The 21,929-nt window shown below is 46.2% G+C and overlaps 1 protein-coding gene across 4 annotated transcripts in view; it reads right to left on the bottom strand.

Moving 5' to 3' along the window:
• Positions 1–5,719: 5,719 nt before the first annotated feature.
• The window catches only part of LOC110498790 (leucine zipper putative tumor suppressor 2 homolog), a 39,052-nt gene continuing 22,842 nt past the window's right edge, over positions 5,720–21,929 (bottom strand). Inside the window, exons 1-5 of one of the 4 annotated variants that reach the window (XM_021575414.2) lie at positions 18,900–19,182; positions 11,867–12,460; positions 11,111–11,698; positions 10,624–10,887; positions 5,720–7,999 (exon numbers count right to left, since the gene is read on the bottom strand). In XM_021575414.2, the coding sequence (XP_021431089.1) occupies positions 7,259–7,999; positions 10,624–10,887; positions 11,111–11,698; positions 11,867–12,427 (2,154 nt within the window). In that variant the 5' untranslated portion in view covers positions 12,428–12,460; positions 18,900–19,182 and the 3' untranslated portion in view covers positions 5,720–7,258. Of the gene's footprint in view, positions 8,000–10,623; positions 10,888–11,110; positions 11,699–11,866; positions 12,461–14,815; positions 15,369–18,009; positions 18,444–18,899; positions 19,183–21,929 lie in introns of those variants that run through there. The other 3 variants (XM_036955579.1, XM_036955578.1, XM_021575413.2) reach the window with 3 other exon arrangements.

The raw sequence follows: 21,929 nt of genomic DNA, 5'->3' as shown, positions 1-21,929 counted from the left end.
GTTTCTCCAAAACAGGCTATCGGCTACATGTGCACCACCAAGTCAGAAAGGTAGGCTAAGTTCTGATAGGGAGGTACCAAATTATTTGGGGGAGACACATGGGCTACTAACAGCTTACTGCTACACAACACTTAGTATTACTTTATTAGCTACTGTGTGCATATCTCCCTTGCTTATTACATAATTTATGCAGCAGTAAACAAGCCGTATTCTTGGACTGTGCTGTGCTTACTCAAATGTGGCACGGCTGTCCTTGTGGGCAAACTTTGTCATTCTCTGGATTAATGGTGCTTTCAAAACAACTGAATCATGACGACAAGGTTGAATCATGAGGTTAGTGATCTTCAGTTCGGAGCTCTGGACAGAGGCCCGAGTTCCCGACTTGGAACTCCGAGTTGAATGACCATTCAAAACCTATTTTCCCAGTCCGAGCTTGTTTTTACGAGTTCCCAGGTGTCTTGAACTCACTTAAGTCTGAGATTTCCGAGTTCCGCGTTTCCAGTTGTTTTGAAGGCAGCAGAAGTCATGCTGGATTGGATTGACAGCATGGCCAATCTATTCAACCTTTTCTGGCCCATGATGTTTCATGTGAATGTTTGTCCTTTTAAACATGGAAAATAAACCATTTCAGACATGTTTAAACCCAGACTTGGACCACACACCCTCCACTGAATAGCAGGCAGGGGAAGCACAATAGTGATTGCTTTGAGATGCTTGCAGTTAGCCACTGAATCATTTCAAACCACTCATTGTTGAATTTGCAATTTCCGACTAGTTGTGTAATGTTTATGGCCGATGAGCACCGATACGTTTTATCTATACTTTATCTTCATATGACAAGGATTGAGGATTGGAGGATTGAAAGGGATTTGCCAGTAGATTGTAGATGTGATTCATGATGATAACTGCTTGTTAGCTTGCTAGCTAAGATTGAGAAAGTATGATGTTGACATGATCAGTCCAATTAAAGCGACTGTAGACATAACGTGATTTGACCTCATTTTATCTGTGGCCGATGACCTTGAGCCAGGGACGTCACTAGAGATTCATGGATAGGGGGGCTAAGCCTCTTTTAGGGGTGTCTGGGCATACTCCCCCAGGATTAAAAAAAAATATATATATATATATATCTTTTCATCATAGATTTTACACCTGTTGTTACTCTAAAAATACATCAAAATAAGGTTAGTTATTTTTGGTCAAGGTTGGCTAAAAGTATAGTTTGAGGTAGACACCGATCTAATATTTAAACAGTATCATCCACGTAAAACTAAATTCAACTAATGAGCTAAATAAAATTTAAAAAACAGAAAAATAATTATAAATCTTATAAAAAAGAAAGAAGAAAATATTACAACCTATATTACAGAACTGCTCCTCCTGCTTCTCTCTTTTGATGGTTATTTTGTGGTTGGATGCATCAAAGTGTATCTCCTATTTTTAAAGGTGGCAAAGTGGTCAATAACACTATTGTGGCTTAGTGGCCCAAGCACTTCACCCGCAAAGAACATGACTGCAAGACTTGCAAGCCTTTTCTGACCCATTGTCTTACGCAACCAGGAGTGCAGCCGGCGCAGTGCACTCAAGGACCTTTTCACAGGAGCAGCTGCTCACTGGAACTGTGAGGGCAACCCGAATGATTTCCTTCAGAGAAGGAAACATATCATCATCCAGGAGGTTATGTACAGCAAGCATATCTTTGGGAGGACATCCAGCCTCTCTTTTCCGTGCAAGAAAGTTTCTGGCCACCAACATCTCTTCTGTTTTAACATCAGTACCGTAGTGCTTGGCAAATTCAGTTCAGCATGATGTATCTAGGATGTTTTTTGAGTTGGGGCTGCATACATACACACACACACACACACACACATACACCATTTTCCTCTTCCCGCTCGGCGCTTCTCTCACCCCATCCCCATCATTGCGTCTCTCAATACATGCATTTTAAACAAATTTACAAACAGAAATTAAACAAAAAAGCTCAGTTTAAACCAAGAAGTTCCACACATGGAATGTACAGTGTAATTCTGAAATACATAGATCACCACCATTCTAAGAGAATCCTTGTAGCATAATAGCTGATACCTCAGGTTCTAGGTAATTTAGATAAGGTTCCCATACTTTGTAGAACTGATCTGTTTTAGAATGCAATGTACATGTCAGATATTGGGCCACTAAGCCAGAGGCACCCAATCAAATAGTATCTTATGCCAATCTTTAATAGAAGGAACCTTATCACTAATCCACTGTAAAATGATGTTTTTCCTCGCTGCAAATGATGTTGTAAAGCCTCCTTTTACCCACAGAAGTAACCTGCCTACTAGGGAGACCTAACAGTAAAGAAACTGGGTCCAATTCTAGATCAACCCCTAGGATCTTTTCAATTTCTTGCAGAACACCAGACCAGTATCTTTGTATTTTGGTACATGACCATAAACAATGTGTTAGGGTGCCTGTATCAGTTTTACATTTAAGACACTGAGGAGAAGAGGAAGAGGTGTTAAAAGCATGTCTGTGATTTGGGGATATATGCAATCTGTGTATTATTCTTAACTGGATTGCTCTAGTACGATTACATATAGTTATTGTTTTTGCATAACTCCAAATGTCCTCCCACATCTCTTCGTCAATAGTAACAGACAATTCTTTCTCCCACACTTGTTTCACCCTCTGTGTGTTGACAGCAGAAAAGGACCTTACAACATCATAAAACAGACTTAGACATTTTCCTTTGTGGGAAAAAAAGCATTCTTTCAATGACAGACACATCATGGTTACCAATTAAGGTGGTGCTCTTCAGAATATAATGTCTTACTTGTAGGAAGCGGAAAAAGTCCTGCTTTGGGAGTCGATATTTCTCGACCATCTGCTCAAATGACAAAATCTTATCAGCAAATAAGTCATTTAGTCTGCGTATGCCCTTATTAAGCCAAAAGTGAAAGCCAGCATCTACAAATCCTGGACCAAAATCTGGGTTGTTAAGTATTGGGGTAAGAGCAGAGGTTAGTTTGGACCTTCCCAGGAAGCTTTGAACTGACCTCCATACTTTGAGTGTGTTAAGTGTAACGGGATTATTGCAGTGATCTTCTACAGACTTGAAACTTCTGAAAAATAAAATATCCTGTAAGGGGTATTTTGAAAGAGAAGTCTCAATGTCTAACCAAATAGAGGAGTCATCATTTGTGATCCAGTCAGAAATATAACAAAGGTGGGCACACCATTGATAGAACCTGATATTGGGCAGGTCCAAGCCACTCATAGAACTTGGCAGCTGCAATATTGCCATCTTAAGTCTTGGCTTGCATTTACTCCATATAAAGGAACTTAGCCATCCATTTACATCCTTTATTACCTTATTGGAGAGTAATACTGGGATCATTTGGATTGGGTAAAGTAGTCTAGGTAAAATGTTCATTTTCAAGAGGGATATTCTACCCAACCAAGAAATCGGGAGAGAGTTCCAGCGCTCCAGATCCTATCTTATTGTATCAAATAAGGGAACAAATTGGCTTTGTACATTTGCTGGGATTTAGGAGTTACAAATATACCCAGATACATAAAACATGAGGGAGACCATTTAAAAGGGAAGTTCTATTGGGCATGTTGGAGATTTTTGAGAAATAGCCGTCAAGACTCATTGTAGGATAACGTATTTAGCCAATTCTACCACTTTTTCAAGCTAGGAGATTAATGTAAAAATATAAATTTACGAACGCCACGGGAGCTCGCTGAAACACAGTGTTCTCTCTATGGCGTCATTTTGCCACCCCCCCCCCCCCCCCAAAAAAAAATCGGAACCAAAAATCTCAAATTTGGACTCATCAGACCAAAGGACAGATTTCCACCGGTCTAATGTCCATTGATCGTGTTTCTTGGCCCAAGCAAGTCTCTTCTTCTTATTGGTGTCCTTTAGTAGTGGTTTCTTTGCAGCAATTCAACCATGAAGAACTGATTCACGCGGTCTCCTCTGAACAGTTGATGTTTAGATGTGTCTGTTACTTGAACTCTGAAGCATTTATTTGGGATGCAATTTCTGAGGCGGGTAACTCTAATGAACTTATCCTCTGCAGCAGAGGTAACTCTGGGCCTTCCTTTCCTGTGGCGGTCCTCATGAGAGCCAGTTTCAGCATAGCGCTTGGTGGTTTTTGTGACTGCACTTGAAGAAACTTTGAAAGTTCTTGAAATTTTCCAGATTGATTGACCTTCATGTCTTAAAGTAATTATGGACTGTAGTCCTACTTTGCCTATTTGAGCTGTTCTTGCCATAATATGGACTTAGTCTTTTACCAAATAGGGTTATCTTCCGTATACCACCGAAGATGGTCACAACACAACTGATTGGCTCAAACGCATTGAGGAAAGAAATTCCACAAATTCACTTTTAACAAGGCACACATGTTAATTGAAATACATTCCAGGTGACTACCTCATGAAGCTGGTTGAGAGAATGCAAAGTGTGTGCAAAGCTGTCATCAAGGCAAAGGGTGTCTACTTTGAGGAATCTGTTTAACACTTTTTTGGTTACTACATTATTCCATGTGTTATTTCATAGTTTTGATGTCTTCACTATTATTTTACAATGTAGAAAATAGTAAAAATAAAGAAAAACCCTGGAATGAGTAGGTGTGTCCAAACTTTGGACTGGTACTTTATATATTTACCCCAAAAATATGAGGTGTTGGAAATGATGCAGACAATTACATTGATGGAAGCCACAATCTATCTGCAATATTAAAGATAATCTACCCACTAATGTTGTAGTCCCTGACTAAAGACTGACTCCCTTCACAGAAAAATGGGGGTTGGTTTAGAGTTCCAAGACCTAAAGCCTAGGAGCAACACAAACAGAAGCTCCACAGGCTATAGTGAAAAGTGAAGGTCTGAAGGAATTATGTGAGCTAATAGGAAACTTCTGTTCCCTCTATGGGGACCCAGGAGGATCTGACCAATCAAACGAGGGGAGGAAGAGACCTGCCGCCATGGGAATCAGCAGACAGTGACTTGTGTGCTGTCCTAAAGCATCAAGCCACTCTGAGCCAATAGTAGACCAGTTCACACAATTCTTCCTTTTACATTAGTTATGTTATTTTATTTATCACAGACACTTTCGAAAATTATGCAAAATAAATATACACATCTATATATAGACATTTCTTAGAATTATACTTAAATCATTAACACACCAGCTAATTTATGCAAACTGTAATCCGACTGCCTTTCAGGACCCCTGTGAAGTAAACTGACGGTTGTTTGTCTGAGCCAGTGCGGAGAGGTGGGTGGGAGTGCTGCTAGTGACCAGAAGATGGCAGGCTTAGATCACATCCACCTGTCAGTCATGAACATGTTGATATCAGTTATAAACATGCCCTAAGTTTCTCAAATTCTTGGTGTCAAGAGAAGTGTCTACACAGGCGATACAATCTAGATAAAGGAGGAGAGTGACATGTTACCACTGTCTGACCTAATAGAGAAGAGAAGTGTCTACACAGGCGATACAACCTAGATAAAGGAGGAGAGTGACATGTTATCACAATGTACGTGTATAAACAGGGCATCATAAAATAAAAGAGCATCTGATCATGTTTTACTTCTGTGGCTTGATGTTCCTTGTCTGACCGAATAGAATCAACCATTCAATACATGCTTTATGATAATTTAACCAAACCGTTGTAATCATGTAACAGTTTGTCATAAAGTGAAGTTTAGAGCCAACCATCAGTAATCCATTTGAAAAGCAGCTATTCGTTTTATTAAAAACATAGTCAGTTGGTACAAGACATTTACAGCAAGAAAATACACATTTAATGTAAAAAATTGTACTGTAGAACCATGAGTAGCATTCACACATACACCAATATGCAGACATGGTACTGTAAGGAACCAACAGGACATGTGACATTGCTTTGGTCTATTCACAGTGGCTATGTTTACTTTGAAATAGATTATATCTCTAAGAAATCTATGATATTTCACCATATACGATGTCAGTATTAAGGATATCTACAATGAAGGGTTAACAGCGATAAGGGACATTTAAGTGTCATCCTCTTGTGAATGGGTGTGTTTTTCTATACAGAAGTTGATGAAAAGATAAGTCCTATCATGGTCAGTGTAATTTAACTTTTTAAAAGACGACGGGCTCTATTAAACCTGTGTCACTGAAGCGGTAGAGCTTGATCCGACATATATAGTGGTTACTGTGAATGCCGTCTCTGCTAACGCGGGAACATTGCCTTTAAATTTAGATTACTCGGAACTTCCGCAATGTGGATTGAATAGAGCCCGAAACGTCGCTCACTTAGTGCATGTCTTCTCTCACAGCCTGTACAAAAAGCACCCTCACAAACAGCCAGTGCAGCGTACAAATATTGCCAGAGAAACACAAAGATCCATAGAGATTCATCCATCCATGCTTTTGTATTTCGTTGAAGGGAGATCAAAGGTAAAGTCGATTCTCTTCACAATAATAGAAAGCATATCGGAGTGTGCTTTAGCGACTTTTACCTTGAATTTCCACGGTGTCTCGTTTTCTAGCTAGAGATACTGTATAGATACAAAATTCAAGATCACTAAGGTCCATATTTAGATACTTAAATGTGTCACATGGAATGAGGAGGCTTTTGGTAACATTGAAGCGTTTCCCTTTTTTTGCCATTGAACCTGAAGTATCTGAGAACATGCTGAAGAACACTAGTGTTATCAAGCTCTGCCTACCAAGAACACAAGACCACCCACAGTGAATGACGAGGAAGTACAAATTCCTAGGAAGAGAGCCGAGCCCCCCTATGTGTTTACATGATGTTCAGCGAGTAATTCTAGGAATAGCTATAAAATAAAAAAACTAAAAAAAAACTGGATGTATTCCCTTCACACTGTACGAGACTCAACCGACTTCAAAATCACTCTCCCGGTTAGTGAACTCTCATTCAACCACATCAACTCACCATGTCTGTGAGTGACAGAAGTGTGTGTGTGCATTCTTTAGTGTATGTGTGTGTGTGTGTATCGACATTAGCCAGCAGGAGTCAACCATACTAAGGAGACAGTGAGACGGCATGGAAAAGCAGGAACATACGGAGAGTAGACCAACTATAGACAGACTACTACATACTGTAGAGACCCTGAAGGAACCATAAGGGAGGATCCTGACCTACTAAGTCATTATAGAGGCCATCTGGATTCCTATAGACGCTCCTAGGGGATCAGTTGTATATGGCTGATAGGGAGACGGAGGAGACAGAGAGAAAAAGTGGTGGTGTCAGATCTCAGTAGCTGTGATCTCATCAAAGTTGATCTCGTTGCCACTGCCTTCATCCTGCTCCTCCAGCTCGTCCCGGGTCTCCAGTTCTAGACTGAGCTTGCGCAGCATGCGCTCCAGCGCCCGGTTCCTCCGGTACATCCCCACGTAGTTCTGCTGCAGCTGCTTCTGATACTGGATCACCTTGTCCTTTTCCTCCTGCCAGACCCTGTGCTCCTCCTCAAAGCTACACGCCTGCTCCTCCCCCCGCTGGCGTTCTGTGACTAACTCCGCCCTCAGACCTTCCATCTGCAGCCGGAGGCTCTGGAGGGCCTCGCTCTCATAGACCCTGGCCTCGTCGCTCTCATAGGTCAACAAGTGTGGCTCCTCCCCCTCTGGGAAGGCCTGGCACTGCCTGCCTCCACCACCATTGTGGGCGGGGCTCTGGAGGCTTGTCTGATTGGCGGCGGAAGCACGGAGGCGGGCCGTCTCCTCCTCCAGTCGGCCCACCTTCTGGCGTAGGAGCTGGGCCTCACTCTTGCGGCGCTGCAGCTCGTTCTGGCACACCTCCAGTTCCATGGTGCGCGTGTGGCCGGCAGTGGTGGCCTCTTGCAGCAGGCCCTGGCTGGTGGTGAGCTCGCCAAGGGAGTCCCGAAGCTGTCCACGCAGAGAGACGATCTCCCCCATGCGCTGAGCCAGCTCCCCCTGGACATCTTTCATCTGCTGCTTCAGCAGGGAGATCTCCCCAGACTTCTGACACACCTGGATGAAAACACAACTAGTGTCATATAGAGGAAACACACCACAAATATGTGGGAATATGACAAGTATTCAGACCCCTTGACTTTTTCCACATTTTGTTACTTTACAGCCTTATTCTAAAATGTATTCAATAAAATAAATTCCTCATCAATATACACACAATATTCCATAATGACAAAGTGAAAACAGGTTTTTAGAATGATTGACTTAAGTATTCAGACCCTTTGCTATGAGACTTGAAATTGAGCTTAGGAGCATCCTGTTTCCATTGATCATCCTTGATGTTTCTACAACTTGATTGGAGTCCACCTGTGGTAAATTCAATTGATTGGTTATAAATTTGGAAAGGCACATACCTGTCTATTTAAAGTCCGACAGTTGAAAGTGCATGTCAGAGCAAAAACCAAGCCATGAGGTCGAAGGAATTATCCGTAGAGCTCGGGGACAGGATTGTGTCGAGGCACAGATCTGGGGAAGGGTACCAAAATATTTCTGCGAAATAGAAGGTCACCAAAAGCACAGTGGCCTCCATTATTCTTAAATTGAAGAAGTTTGGAACCGACCAAGACTCTTCCTCGAGCTGGCAAACCGTCCAAACTGAGCAATCGCGGGAGAAGGACCTTGGTCAGGGAGGTGACCAAGAACCCGATGGTCACTCTGACAGAGCTGCAGAGTTCCTCTGTGGAGATGGGATAACCTTCCAGAAGGACAGCCATCTCTGCAGCACTCCACCAATCAGGCCTTTATCGTAGAGCGGCCAGACAGAACCACTCCTCAGTAAAAGGCACATGACAGCCCGCTTTAAATTTGCCAAAAGGCACCTAAAAGACTCTCATACCATGAGAAACAAGATTCTCTGGTCTGATGAAACCAAGATTACACTCTTTAGCCTGAATGCGTCACATCACATCCAGGCGTCACATCTGGAGGAAACCTGGCACCATCCCTACGGTGAAGCATGGTGGTGGCAGCATCATGTTGTGGGGATGTTTATTCGGCGGCAGGGACTAGGAGACTTGTCAGGATCAAGGGAAAGATGAAAGGAGTAAAGTACAGAGAGATCCTTGAAGACAATCTGCTCCAGAGCACTCAGGACCTCAGACTGGGGTGAAGGTTCACCTTCCAACAGGACAATGACTTTAAGCACACAGCCAAGACCATGCAGGAGTGGCTTCGGGACAAGTCTCTGAATGTCCTTTAGTGGCCCAGCCAGAGCCCGGACTTGAATCCGATGGAACATCTCTGGAGAGACCTGAAAATAGCTGTGCAGCAACACTCCCCATCCAACCAGAGAAGAATGGGAGAAACTTCCCAAATACAGGTGTGCCGAGCTTATAGCGTCACACCCAAGAAGACTCGAGGCTGTAATCGCTGCCAAAGGTGCTTCAACAAAGTACTAGGGTCTGAATACTGAATAAGTAAAGGGTCTGAACACACTCATATATATATTTTTTAAATGTTTTAACACATTTGTAAAAAATTCTAAAAACCTGTTTTTGCTTTGTCATTGTGGGGTATTGTGTATTGTCTGTAGATTGATGAAGGAAAAAAACGATTACAAAAACATTTTAGAATAAAGCTGTAACGTAACAAAATGTGGAAAAAGTCTAGGGGTCTGAATCCTTTCCAAATGCACTGTATACTGTGTAAACATTTGAATATATTCCCTCACATATTCCCTCATATTCCCTCACACTGAGTGTACAAAACATTAGTAAGTCTTTCCATGACTTAGGCTGACCAGGTGAATCCAGGAGAAAGCCATGATCCCTTATTGATGTAACTTGTTAAATCCACTTCAAATCAGTGTAGATGAAGGGGAGGAGACAGGTTAAAAAAAGGATCTTTAAGCCTTTGATTGTGTATGTGTGCCATTAAGGAGGGTGAAGATTTAAGTGCTTTTGAACAGTAGGTAGTAGGTGCCAGGCGCACCAGTTTGTGTCAAGAACTGCAACGCTGCTGTGTTTTTCACACATAACAGTTTCCTCTGTGTATCAAGAATGGTTCACCACCCAAAAGACATCCAGCGAACTTGACACAACTGTAGGGAGCATTGGAGTCAACATGGGCCAGCATCCCTGTGGAACACTTTTGACACCTTGTAGAGTCTATGCCCCTACATTTTGAGGCTGTTCTGAGGGCAAAAGGGGGTACAGCTCAATAATAGGAAAGTGTTCCTAATGTTTTGTACACTCAGTGTATGAGGAATTATATTAGAGAGAGAGCAGGGAGCTTGGTGTCTTTGTTATAATGTGATTGATGACGGTGGGACACCGTGCCAGGCTCTAGCCTGCCAAACATGCCTGGGGAAGCATATTACTGAGGGTACCATTTATACTACACTATCAGTACCCCATTGTACTGAATCATTTCATTTAAAATGCCTGTCCGACTGTGACAACAATTACTCAAAAGGAGTTACAGTGGCATTCATGGATTGTGTAAAATTCACTGTGTCTTTATTGTCTATACCAGAGTACCTGAGTAGACACATACTGCTAGCATTGAGGCAGACCCTCAGCCACTTCATCAACAAGATCTACAGAAGTGCCTAAGACCTAGGAGGTAGGGACTAAAGTAGGGGTGGATTTGGAATGGGGCCAGACAATGAGGGTCTATCTCACCTCCCACTTGGTCTCCTCCAGCCTGGACCCTAACTGAATCTTCTCGTAGGAGGTACAGCGCTCCTCCAGCTTCTCCCTCTCCTGCAGCAGCTGGCCGAAGTCCTCCTGGAGCAGCTTCTTCTCCTGTTGCAGCTGGAAGACCTGCAGCTGGAGCACCTGCTGGGCACGCTGGGCCTTCTGGGACTGGGTCTGCATCCGCGTGGCGCAGCTCTGACGCAACTCCTCCAGCTCCAGCTCACAGCGCTTCTGCTTCTCCTCATAAACCTGGGGAAAGAGGGAAGACTGGGGTTGGGTAGGTGAAGGTGGCATTGTGTGTGTGTGGTGATTGTAAGGGTTTTAGTGTCCCAATAAGTCATGACATTTGTCATTGTGTGTGTGATGGTACATGGTGTGTGAGAGAGAGAGAGATTGGTGTCTTCATGCTTTTTAGAATATATGACAAGATAATGTGTCCAATGCTCTTTTGTCCATCTACCCCACCACGTACCTGGCATATAGCCACTTCATTCTCATCCAGGTTGTCTCGGAGCTGCTGCAGCTCCACGTTTCTCTCCCTCAGCTTATCCTCCAGGTCCCTCACTACCCCCTCGTACCCCCCCTCCACAGGGGCTGGCGAGCGCTCGCTCGACCCGCTGTCCGACAGGGGCTGGCCACGTCCGCTCACCGACCCTGTGCTCTTACTGGACGAGGAGCACCCACTGTCCGAGTTGGAGTGCCCGTGTGCGGTCTTCGTGGGCTCCAGGTGGGCACTGCCAGGCGGGTAGTCTGCGGGGGCCAGGCTGCAGGGGATGCTGCCATAGGGGGGCAGGCTCGTCAGGGAATTCCGTCCCGAGTCAGACATGGAGCAGGTCTGGCTGCCCCCGCCCGTGTGGCGCCCGCCGCTGTAGGAGTTGCGATTCTCCGAGCAGGGCGGCAAGGTGTCCATCTGGCTACCAGGTGACAACAGGTTGAGGTTGTTCTGGCAGTCTGATAGACTGGCCCTGTCGTGGCGAGGGGAAAGGAACTGCATGGAGTTGTGACTCTTGGGGAAGACGGGTTTGAAGGCAGTGGGCCGGATCACTGTTTTCTCCATGTTCTGAGAGGTGAGAGGGAAAGACCAAATGGTTTGTTGGGTAAGAGGTTGTAACTAATGTATATTCAGTGAATGTTTCATTAATTTCTTCTAATCATGTTATTGTGAGAGTGGATTGATCTACTTCAAAGAGACTGAATGACTGTTCCATATAGCCTGGGCCACACTCACCTTCTCCAGCTTCCCTGACACGGGGACCAGTTTGGGAGGGGGTACTTCCACGTTCCCGTTGAGGCTCCCAAGCTGCCGATCCTTGGCCTCCCCTGTGTCAATCCCGGTCCCATGGCTACCATGAACCACAGTGTTGTCATTCCAGTCTCCCACATAGTCCTGGTTCAGATATGAGTAATTCCCATTGGTCCCGCTGTCCTTACTGGAGCCAATCACCATCAAAGGCTTCCTGTTGCCAGGCGGAGTGAGGCTACTGAGCAGCGGATCCTGAGATGTGTCAAAGGAGGCCAGGCAGGAAGTGGCGCCCAACGTGGTTCTGTGGAGCCTGGTGGCGCCCGGCTCAGGGACAACATCAACGGGCCGGTAGTGACGCACCAGGTGGGCCGGGCCGGGGCGCTGGGCGATAAGGCTGCTGACGGAGCCCATAGCCTCCTGGGAGTTGGAGGTGGAGGGGAGGTTGGGGGGTGTGTGGGGGGCAGAGGGGCGGGGGCGGGGGTTTCCGCTGAGGCCGGGGGTGTGGTGGCACTCAGCAGGGATGGACAGAGTCTGAACCAGGGCCATGATGGCTGCTGCTCAGTGGGACACCCACACGATCTGGGGGACAGAGGGAGAAACAGGGGTACACATTGTCAAATGAATGGGAACTTTCAAAGTAGCAAAGCGATAGCAAATCTTTACAGCGGGAATATGTATCAGAGGGAGCATGTTTGAACTATCGAACCATCCAGGGTCGTGTTAAGGAGAGCTCAGCATTCTGAACATTGTTCTATTGATATATGACTCCATGATTCCCTAAATAAATGTTCACAGACATGCTTTGTTGTGATGTAAAATATTCAACATTACAGAAAATAAATGTTTGAACTTTCTGTGACCTCATCATCACCAACAAACCATAAAACTACACGGATACAAAGAAAATATGTTCTCCTCCTACAGTTAAATTAACAGGTAGACATACAGTAGATGAAAAATAGATGGACAGACAGAGCAGCACAAACATTGGCTTCAGGCCTCATATCGGAAATGGTCTCTGACATGATGCTCATGACGGGAAGCAACTGTCCGTCTCCCTACATCCCTTCAACCTCCTTTCAAAACAATGACGTGCAAACTAGGGGGAGAGAATTAACATCGTAGGGCACTCAATTGGTAATGACATCTCTCATTAAAAAGTCAAAAGCTACTGTTCACGAACAGGTTGGTAAACAACTATTAGTGATTTGATTTATTAGGGTCCCAATTAGCCTGCTCCAGTGAGGTGGCAACCGACTCCTACCAACCAGTGATCTCATCTAAATCAGATGATCTCCTCATCCAAACAGTGATACTACACAGTACACACACTGACATCATCAGTCCCAAGGCACAGCGTTTGCCGGGGAAATGAAGACAATAGTAGACAGGACATAGGCGCGTGACGATGAGGTCACGCTCTGTGTTTGCTGGCACCCAGCTGCACATGATAAACACATCATCACTATTGTATGAGTCATCCAGCACGGATGTCCCAGGGACAGGTGTGTCCTGTGGGAGACAGCCGAGTGTCAGAGCTCTACGAAGTCAGGATGTAAACTCTGATACGGTGTTAGGAATCCTGGGGTGATTTCGGTGCAAATGTGTCAACATGTTTAAGGAGTTTTAATTTAGATTCATCAGGGAGTGACTTCTGCGGCACCCCTCAGCACCCCTACTTCCTGCGCCTATGTGGTTCGGTACAAATACGTGTATCATTACACCCCTAATAGACATGCATCCGCACACACACGTTAAGATCATGAAAATGATTAATGGGACTGTGGCGTGTCTATCAACCAGCCAGCTCCTTATTTAAAAACAGCCAGCCAGTTTGGCACCAGACGGCCACTGCTGGCTCTGCCCACGCACTGTGCCACCCTGCCAAGACAAAAAAAGCCTACAACTGAGGTTAACTGTGATTACTACATTCTAATTAGCACAGAGGGGAGAGGTTGTAAATGTGATCTCTACTTAATGTATTGGATCATAATGGATTGACTCAGAAGGTTGGCCCAGTTGTATGACAAACAGACATACTGTAGGCCTACATACAGAGTAAAGTACAACGCATTCTGTAGATGTATGAAAATCTGTACGTGCAGTGTCATAAAAACACACATTCCCTCTCTTACAAATTTGTGCTCGCAGAAGTACACTGTCTAACACTATTTTGGGAGGATAAGCAGGTTGACTGCTTATGCCTTGTCCATGCATTCCACCCATAGTAGTTTGGGGCCCAGTTGTCTTCTTCTGAAGCTGTAATCCCTGAACTATGGGTGAGACTGTCCAGACTAGAGAGTAGTGGATTAGTGTTCATCAGCGCATTCCTAGGAAACACACCAGATTCAAAGAATCAACTCGTCTCCTATACAGCTTTGATAGCCCCCAAACCGCATGTCCTGTTTTTGTTTCACACGGGCGGGGCGGACTCGTATTTGGCAGGACCCTTTCCTTAAGCACCTCAAAGACTCTGAAGGAGACCAGATAGACCGATCACACTGCCTAGTTAAGACATCAAGTCAGCGCTGCTTCGTCATGGAGGACATCGGCCCCAAAATAGAGCCATGTTTCTCATTCAACTCAGCTGACTGCAGCGTCATAGACGCTCTCTGGGCAGATTGTTTGTGTCTGTCTGGGAAAAGCCCTGGAGGTATTTGTTCAGGCAGACAGACACTCCCTCAGCAATAGGAATCTGCAGCCACGTAACGACTGGTTTCTCAGTTGAATAACACTGGTAGGTGGAAGGGCTCCAGGCCAGTCCACCTTGATTCAACAACCACTGCGTGTCGTCGCTCACATGACACGGCTATAGGGGGCGTAAAGGGCAAAGAAGCAATGGCAGCTTACCCATCAGATATTTTTAGACATTTTAACTAATCAAAATGGACATGTCTTTAGCAGATTTGGTAAAAAAAAAAAATGGAACACTACCTTTGTCTTCTCCAGATGCAGGGGGTTACAGACCACCGGACCGAGAGATGCAGGGGGTTACAGACCACCGGACCGAGAGATGCAGGGGGTTACAGACCACCGGACCGAGAGATGCAGGGGGTTACAGACCACCGGACCGAGAGATGCAGGGGGTTACAGACCACCGGACCGAGAGATGCAGGGGGTTACAGACCACCGGACCGAGAGATGCAGGGGGTTACAGACCACCGGACCGAGAGATGCAGGGGGTTACAGACCACCGGACCGAGAGATGCAGGGGGTTACAGACCACCGGACCGAGAGATGCAGGGGGTTACAGACCACCGGACCGAGAGATGCAGGGGGTTACAGACCACCGGACCGAGAGATGCAGGGGGTTACAGACCACCGGACCGAGAGATGCAGGGGGTTACAGACCACCGGACCGAGAGATGCAGGGGGTTACAGACCACCGGACCGAGAGATGCAGGGGGTTACAGACCACCGGACCGAGAGATGCAGGGGGTTACAGACTACCGGACCGAGAGATGCAGGGGGTTACAGACTACCGGACCGAGAGATGCAGGGGGTTACAGACCACCGGACCGAGAGATGCAGGGGGTTACAGACCACCGGACCGAGAGATCCAGGGGGTTACAGACTACCGGACCGAGAGATGCAGGGGGTTACAGACTACCGGACCGAGAGATGCAGGGGGTTACAGACTACCGGACCGAGAGATGCAGGGGGTTACAGACTACCGGACCGAGAGATGCAGGGGGTTACAGACTACCGGACCGAGAGATGCAGGGGGTTACAGACTACCGGACCGAGAGATGCAGGGGGTTACAGACTACCGGACCGAGAGATGCAGGGGGTTACAGACTACCGGACCGATAGATGCAGGGGGTTACAGACTACTGGACCGATAGATGCAGGGGGTTATAGACTACTGGACCGAGAGATGCAGGGGGTTATAGACTACTGGACCGAGAGATGCAGGGGGTTATAGACTACTGGACCGAGAGATGCAGGGGGTTACAGACTACTGGACCGAGAGATGCAGGGGGTTACAGACTACTGGACCGATAGATGCAGGGGGTTATAGACTACTGGACCGATAGATGCAGGGGGTTACAGACTACTGGACCGAGAGATGCAGGGGGTTACAGACTACTGGACCGAGAGATGCAGGGGGTTATAGACTACTGGACCGAGAGATGCAGGGGGTTATAGACTACTGGACCGAGAGATGCAGGGGGTTATAGACTACTGGACCGAGAGATGCAGGGGGTTACAGACTACTGGACCGAGAGATGCAGGGGGTTATAGACTACTGGACCGAGAGATGCAGGGGGTTATAGACTACTGGACCGAGAGATGCAGGGGGTTATAGACTACTGGACCGAGAGATGCAGGGGGTTACATACTACTGGACCGAGAGATGCAGGGGGTTACAGACTACTGGACCGAGAGATGCAGGGGGTTACATACTACTGGACCGAGAGATGCAGGGGGTTATAGACTACTGGACCGAGAGATGCAGGGGGTTATAGACTACTGGACCGAGAGATGCAGGGGGTTATAGACTACTGGACCGAGAGATGCAGGGGGTTACATACTACTGGACCGAGAGATGCAGGGGGTTATAGACTACTGGACCGAGAGATGCAGGGGGTTATAGACTACTGGACCGAGAGATGCAGGGGGTTATAGACTACTGGACCGAGAGATGCAGGGGGTTACATACTACTGGACCGAGAGATGCAGGGGGTTATAGACTACTGGACCGAGAGATGCAGGGGGTTACAGACTACTGGACCGAGAGATGCAGGGGGTTACATACTACTGGACCGAGAGATGCAGGGGGTTATAGACTACTGGACCGAGAGATGCAGGGGGTTATAGACTACTGGACCGAGAGATGCAGGGGGTTATAGACTACTGGACCGAGAGATGCAGGGGGTTACATACTACTGGACCGAGAGATGCAGGGGGTTACAGACTACTGGACCGAGAGATGCAGGGGGTTATAGACTACTGGACCGAGAGATGCAGGGGGTTACAGACTACTGGACCGAGAGATGCAGGGGGTTATAGACTACTGGGCCGAGAGATGCAGGGGGTTATAGACTACTGGACCGAGAGATGCAGGGGGTTATAGACTACTGGACCGAGAGATGCAGGGGGTTATAGACTACTGGGCCGAGAGATGCAGGGGGTTATAGACTACTGGACCGAGAGATGCAGGGGGTTACATACTACTGGACCGAGAGATGCAGGGGGTTATAGACTACTGGACCGAGAGATGCAGGGGGTTACAGACTACTGGACCGATAGATGCAGGGGGTTATAGACTACTGGACCGATAGATGCAGGGGGTTATAGACTACTGGACCGAGAGATGCAGGGGGTTATAGACTACTGGACCGAGAGATGCAGGGGGTTATAGACTACTGGACCGATAGATGCAGGGGGTTATAGACTACTGGACCGAGAGATGCAGGGGGTTACAGACTACTGGACCGAGAGATGCAGGGGGTTATAGACTACTGGACCGAGAGATGCAGGCTGCAAGCCAGCAGAGCAGCACATTCATTTAGCTTATTCACTTTTTCACTGCTGTGAAATCTGCTGTATAGGCCTGGTCCACACTAAGCACAGGGGCAGACCAAACATGAAAGCTTTGCATTTATGGGTGTTACACACAGAAATGCATGGACACAAACATATAGGTGTAGCAGACCCTGCTTGGCTAGTATGCAACGTCACACAAACATTCTTTGATACAAACCAAGAGGACGCAGTAAATCCCTCTGTGTGAGTCAGTTGGACACACACACACACACACAGCCAGAGGGGTTTTGGTGTAAAAATAGTGCACAAGAGGGGATGTGTCAGGGGCAGTAAAAAGTCTGCTCTGTTTTACTGGCTGGTTTGGATTCAGGCACGGAGAGCAGCGCCTCTGATTTAGAACAAGAGAGGAGAGGGAGAGAAGAGAGAAAATGAGAGAAAGTGAGATAATGAAGAGCAAGAGTTTATGCATGAGCAGCTGGGAACAAACAGTCTGGAAATCCCCTCCTCCACTTTCCATCTCCCTCCTAATCTAATCCACTCTCCCTCGCTCTTTCCCTCTTGATTCAGTGTCCAAAATTGAAAGTAGACCACGGAGGAAAAAATGTGACATTGCTACTTTGGTCCAACAGACAACCTACCTTTCCAAGACAATTGACACGTTTTTCACAGCCCCAGTCAGTGTGCTAAATCCCACATTGTTAGGTTGTCATCATGATACGGACTGTCATCATGCTTCTATGGATAATGAGGTCAGTCCTACACTCGTACTGAATGCCATTCTCTCCATTTGTGGCCTAACAAATTAAGGGAGCATGGCCAAGGATGAGACCAGTGAGGAAGAGAGGCCTCTTCTCCCATGTATGCGCACGCAACACACACACACACATTCCTGGAGAACTTTTCTCTGCCTGTCACGGTCTTTGTTTTTGTTTTCAGTGAGCAGAGAGAGAGCGCTCTCCCACGCTATAGTCATCTATAGCACTGGTTCTCAATCCTGGTCCTTTTGCCCTAGTACTACACAGCTGATTCAAATCATCAACTCATCAAAAGGCTTTGATGATTTGAATCAGGTGTGTAGTGCTAGGGCAAAAACAGAAATGCACCCTTTTGGGTCCCCAGGACCAGGAACCACTGATCTTTAGTAGAGATGGGACATTGCCTTGGCTACTATCCCATTTTAGATGACTCTGGTCATTGGATTGATCACTTCCATCCCATTATTATTTATAATTTAGCAGACTCGCTTATCCCAACTGACTCAAAATAAGTGCACTAAACTAAATGTAGGTGTGACTAAACAAAAATCTAATAGATAAAAAGCCCTCAACTCTAGGAGAGGTTAATTACACCACCTGGCATCAAGGGTAACAGTTAACCCTCATGGCTCACACGGTCTACAAATGTTCTACGTCTACAGTTTCTGGTGGAAACCATCTCGCCTGTTTCTATTTTCCATCAAACTTCCTTTTCCCCAGTGCCCTATTCAAAGCCCCAAAAGTTCCCCAGCACAGAGTTACTACTCACGTACCCCAAGCTGACCCCCGCATAGCTGCTTCTGCACTGGGCCTCCTCTCGTCCACTTCAAAGTCGTTCAGCTCCCAGAAGAGTTATATCCACTCAATTTGTTCCAATCCTCCCGTAGCTCTGTGTCGGTCTCTCTACTCTCTTCTCCTGAGGGAAACTTCACTCTGAGTCCAAACGCGGCTCATTGCTCAGGCCAAATGCCACCAATGTGAATGGACTTTCCGGTCCCTCCTTCTCTACCCCTCCTTCTGCCTCACACAAACTCCCCCACTCCACCTCTCTTTTTCTCTCTCCTTGGCTGGCGCCCACTCTCTCTCCACTTTTCTCTCCTGTGCGGCTTTGACCAAATAGGCTCCACACAGCATAGTGTGCCTCTCTGCCTTTGTCAGGCAGTAAAAATAGGAAGAGAGAGAGCGAGAGAGAGAGAGAGTGGCCAGTCGTATGGGAATTCTGCCATACTCCAGTCTAAAGAGGGAAAGAAAGAAACTGGGCCAGCATGCTGATATAGGGTCATTTTTATGGCTCCCTTGATGTTGCTGCAGACATACTTTCCTAACGAATCAGATAACTGGCAGTATCTGTGTGTGCCCGTGCATGTGTAAAAGATATATGGTCTGTTCACCTCAAAAGATAAATATCTGTCTAGTGCTAAGGGGGAGGGGAACATGCCACAACCAAGCAACAGGACCCTATACAGTTCATAGCAGGGTCCCACTTCAGATCAGTCGCTGAGTGTGTAACAGTCGCCTAATGAAACCGACAGACAGTGAAGTCCAAACACCCTCTGACACCCAGACAGTCCCGGTTTCCAGCCTGCTTGTTTCCAGAGGAGTTATACTATACTCCAAACAGACATGCCACCCAGCCTCAGCACTGTCCTGCAAATCCTCCATCTGGCCACAATCAAAAAAAAAAAAAACAGTGTTTCAATCAGTTTTAAGCCGTGTGACAGAGTAGACTAAAGTAGGGTAGTTACTAGAGAAGTAGGCTAGAGCACACACAATTTCTAAGGGCCTACAAGTGGGCCACACTGCCCAGTGTTCTGCTTGTGTCCTTCATACAGCAAGGGTTTGAAAAGGTAGACCTCGCCACTCACCTTGAGGGACACCAAAGTGAGGGTGAGATAGGGGTGTGCAGCAAGGTGACCACTGGTGTAGCCAGTGCCTTAATGCAAACAGGATGCATGTTTTGGAATATTTGTATTCTGTACAGGCTTCCTTTTTACTCTACCATTTAGGTTAGTATTGTGGAGTAACTACAATGTTGTTGATCCATCCTCAGTTCTCATATCACAACCATTAAACTCTGTTTTAAAGTCACCATTGGCCTCATTGTGAAATCCCTGAGCGGTTTCCTTCCTCTCCAGCAACTGAGTTAGGAAGGATGCCTGTATCTTTGTAGTGACTGGTTGTATTGATACACCATCCAGTGTGTAATTAATAACTTCACCATGATCAAAGGGATATTCAAATGTCTTCTTTAGGCTTGCCATAACATAGGGAGGGGGTGAATACTTATTGACTCAAGACATTTCAGCTTTTCCTTTTGAATGAATTTATAAAAAAAATCTAAAAATATCATTCCACTTGGACATGGGGTATTGTGTGCAGGCCAGTTACAAAATCTCAATTAAATATTCAGGCTGTAACACAACAAAATGTGGAAAAATTCAAGGGGTGTTAATACTTTCTGAAGGCACTGTATAAACACGTAATTTATTATCTCTAGCAGGAAAAATAGCAACATTTTCTCTTAGCCTCATGGCTCGGATTTTGCTGGGTGGGTCACAAAACTGCTCTACGCCACTGAACATGACCCCGGTGATTGGTCCAATCCGGTACTATAAAAGAGCTCTAAAGTTGTCTGCAGGAGAGTGGACAACGAGAACCCCCCCCCCCCCCCCTAACCCCCTAACCCCCCACGAGTGTCCAGACTGGGTGACAATCAATCATGAGCCCAGTCGCCCACCCATCCAAGGCCACCAGCAGACAGAGAAAGTGCCTATAGCAGCAAATCATCCCAGATTCCACTGCTGCCACTATTAACACAGCAGCCTCTTTATGGGCCAGTGGGGAGGAGGGAGTGGCGGACAACCTAACATGACTCAGCAGTGACCCTTCAAAGGGCTGATTTAGAGGTTTTACAGAGGTGAAAGCAATATGGTGGATGGCTACCAGGTAATTATTTTCACCAGTTAATTTTTTCCCCCTTTGGATGAAGGAAAGTAAATCAGAGAGGATGCCACTTCACTCTATTGAGAAACACCCCAGGATATAGCCTAGCTAAGGAGGCATGGAGAGATCCAACAGGTTAAACAAACACTTCCAGCATGACTTCCTTCACAGTTCAAATCCCCCAGTCTGTACTTGGGACATTATGGTATTACCTAGGACAAACCAAAACATTTAGTCATCCCCAAATCCCTTGCTGATCTATATTTAAAGTTGATGCTGGTAGTGCTCATCCATCAATGAGAGACCTGCCATCTCAGTGTACCCATCTGGCTGTTCCCCCATTATATTTTCATAAAAAAGGCTCATGTCTGTGGTGAACAGAAAGCTAGGCCATCCATCAGTGTATGGTCTGCTTTCGCTTCACGACATCACTCCCTGCGCGAGCTGGAGCTAAAACTGCCTAACAAAACCCTCTCCCAAAAATCCCTCTCTATGGCACCAATTACTTAGCTTCACAATTAAAACTAGTGAATGTTAACGTAGCATGATTCAGTTGTGATTCCAAGGCTAGTACCATCAAAATACAATGATCCCAAATGCTTCAACAAATAAATCCACCCAGATGTTTACCGCTTGGCACTTCCATTATTTGAAGTTGACAAGAAAAAGACATTGGCATTAACTGGAGTTGCCTTAGTGGATATGAAAAAAAAATCAGTAAATCGCTATTCCTAGTAAGAGCTCTAATAGCACAGGGGCCCCTCAGAGGTGTGTCCTCGGCCCTCTGCTGTACTCCCTGTTCACCCACAACTGCATGGCTTCGCACAAGACCAACTCCATCAGCTGACGACACCACGGTT

Source organism: Oncorhynchus mykiss, chromosome 20 (genome assembly GCF_013265735.2).
Source record: "Oncorhynchus mykiss isolate Arlee chromosome 20, USDA_OmykA_1.1, whole genome shotgun sequence".
Taxonomy (NCBI): Eukaryota; Metazoa; Chordata; class Actinopteri; order Salmoniformes; family Salmonidae; genus Oncorhynchus; species Oncorhynchus mykiss.
This window is presented reverse-complemented; position numbering and strand designations above follow the sequence as displayed.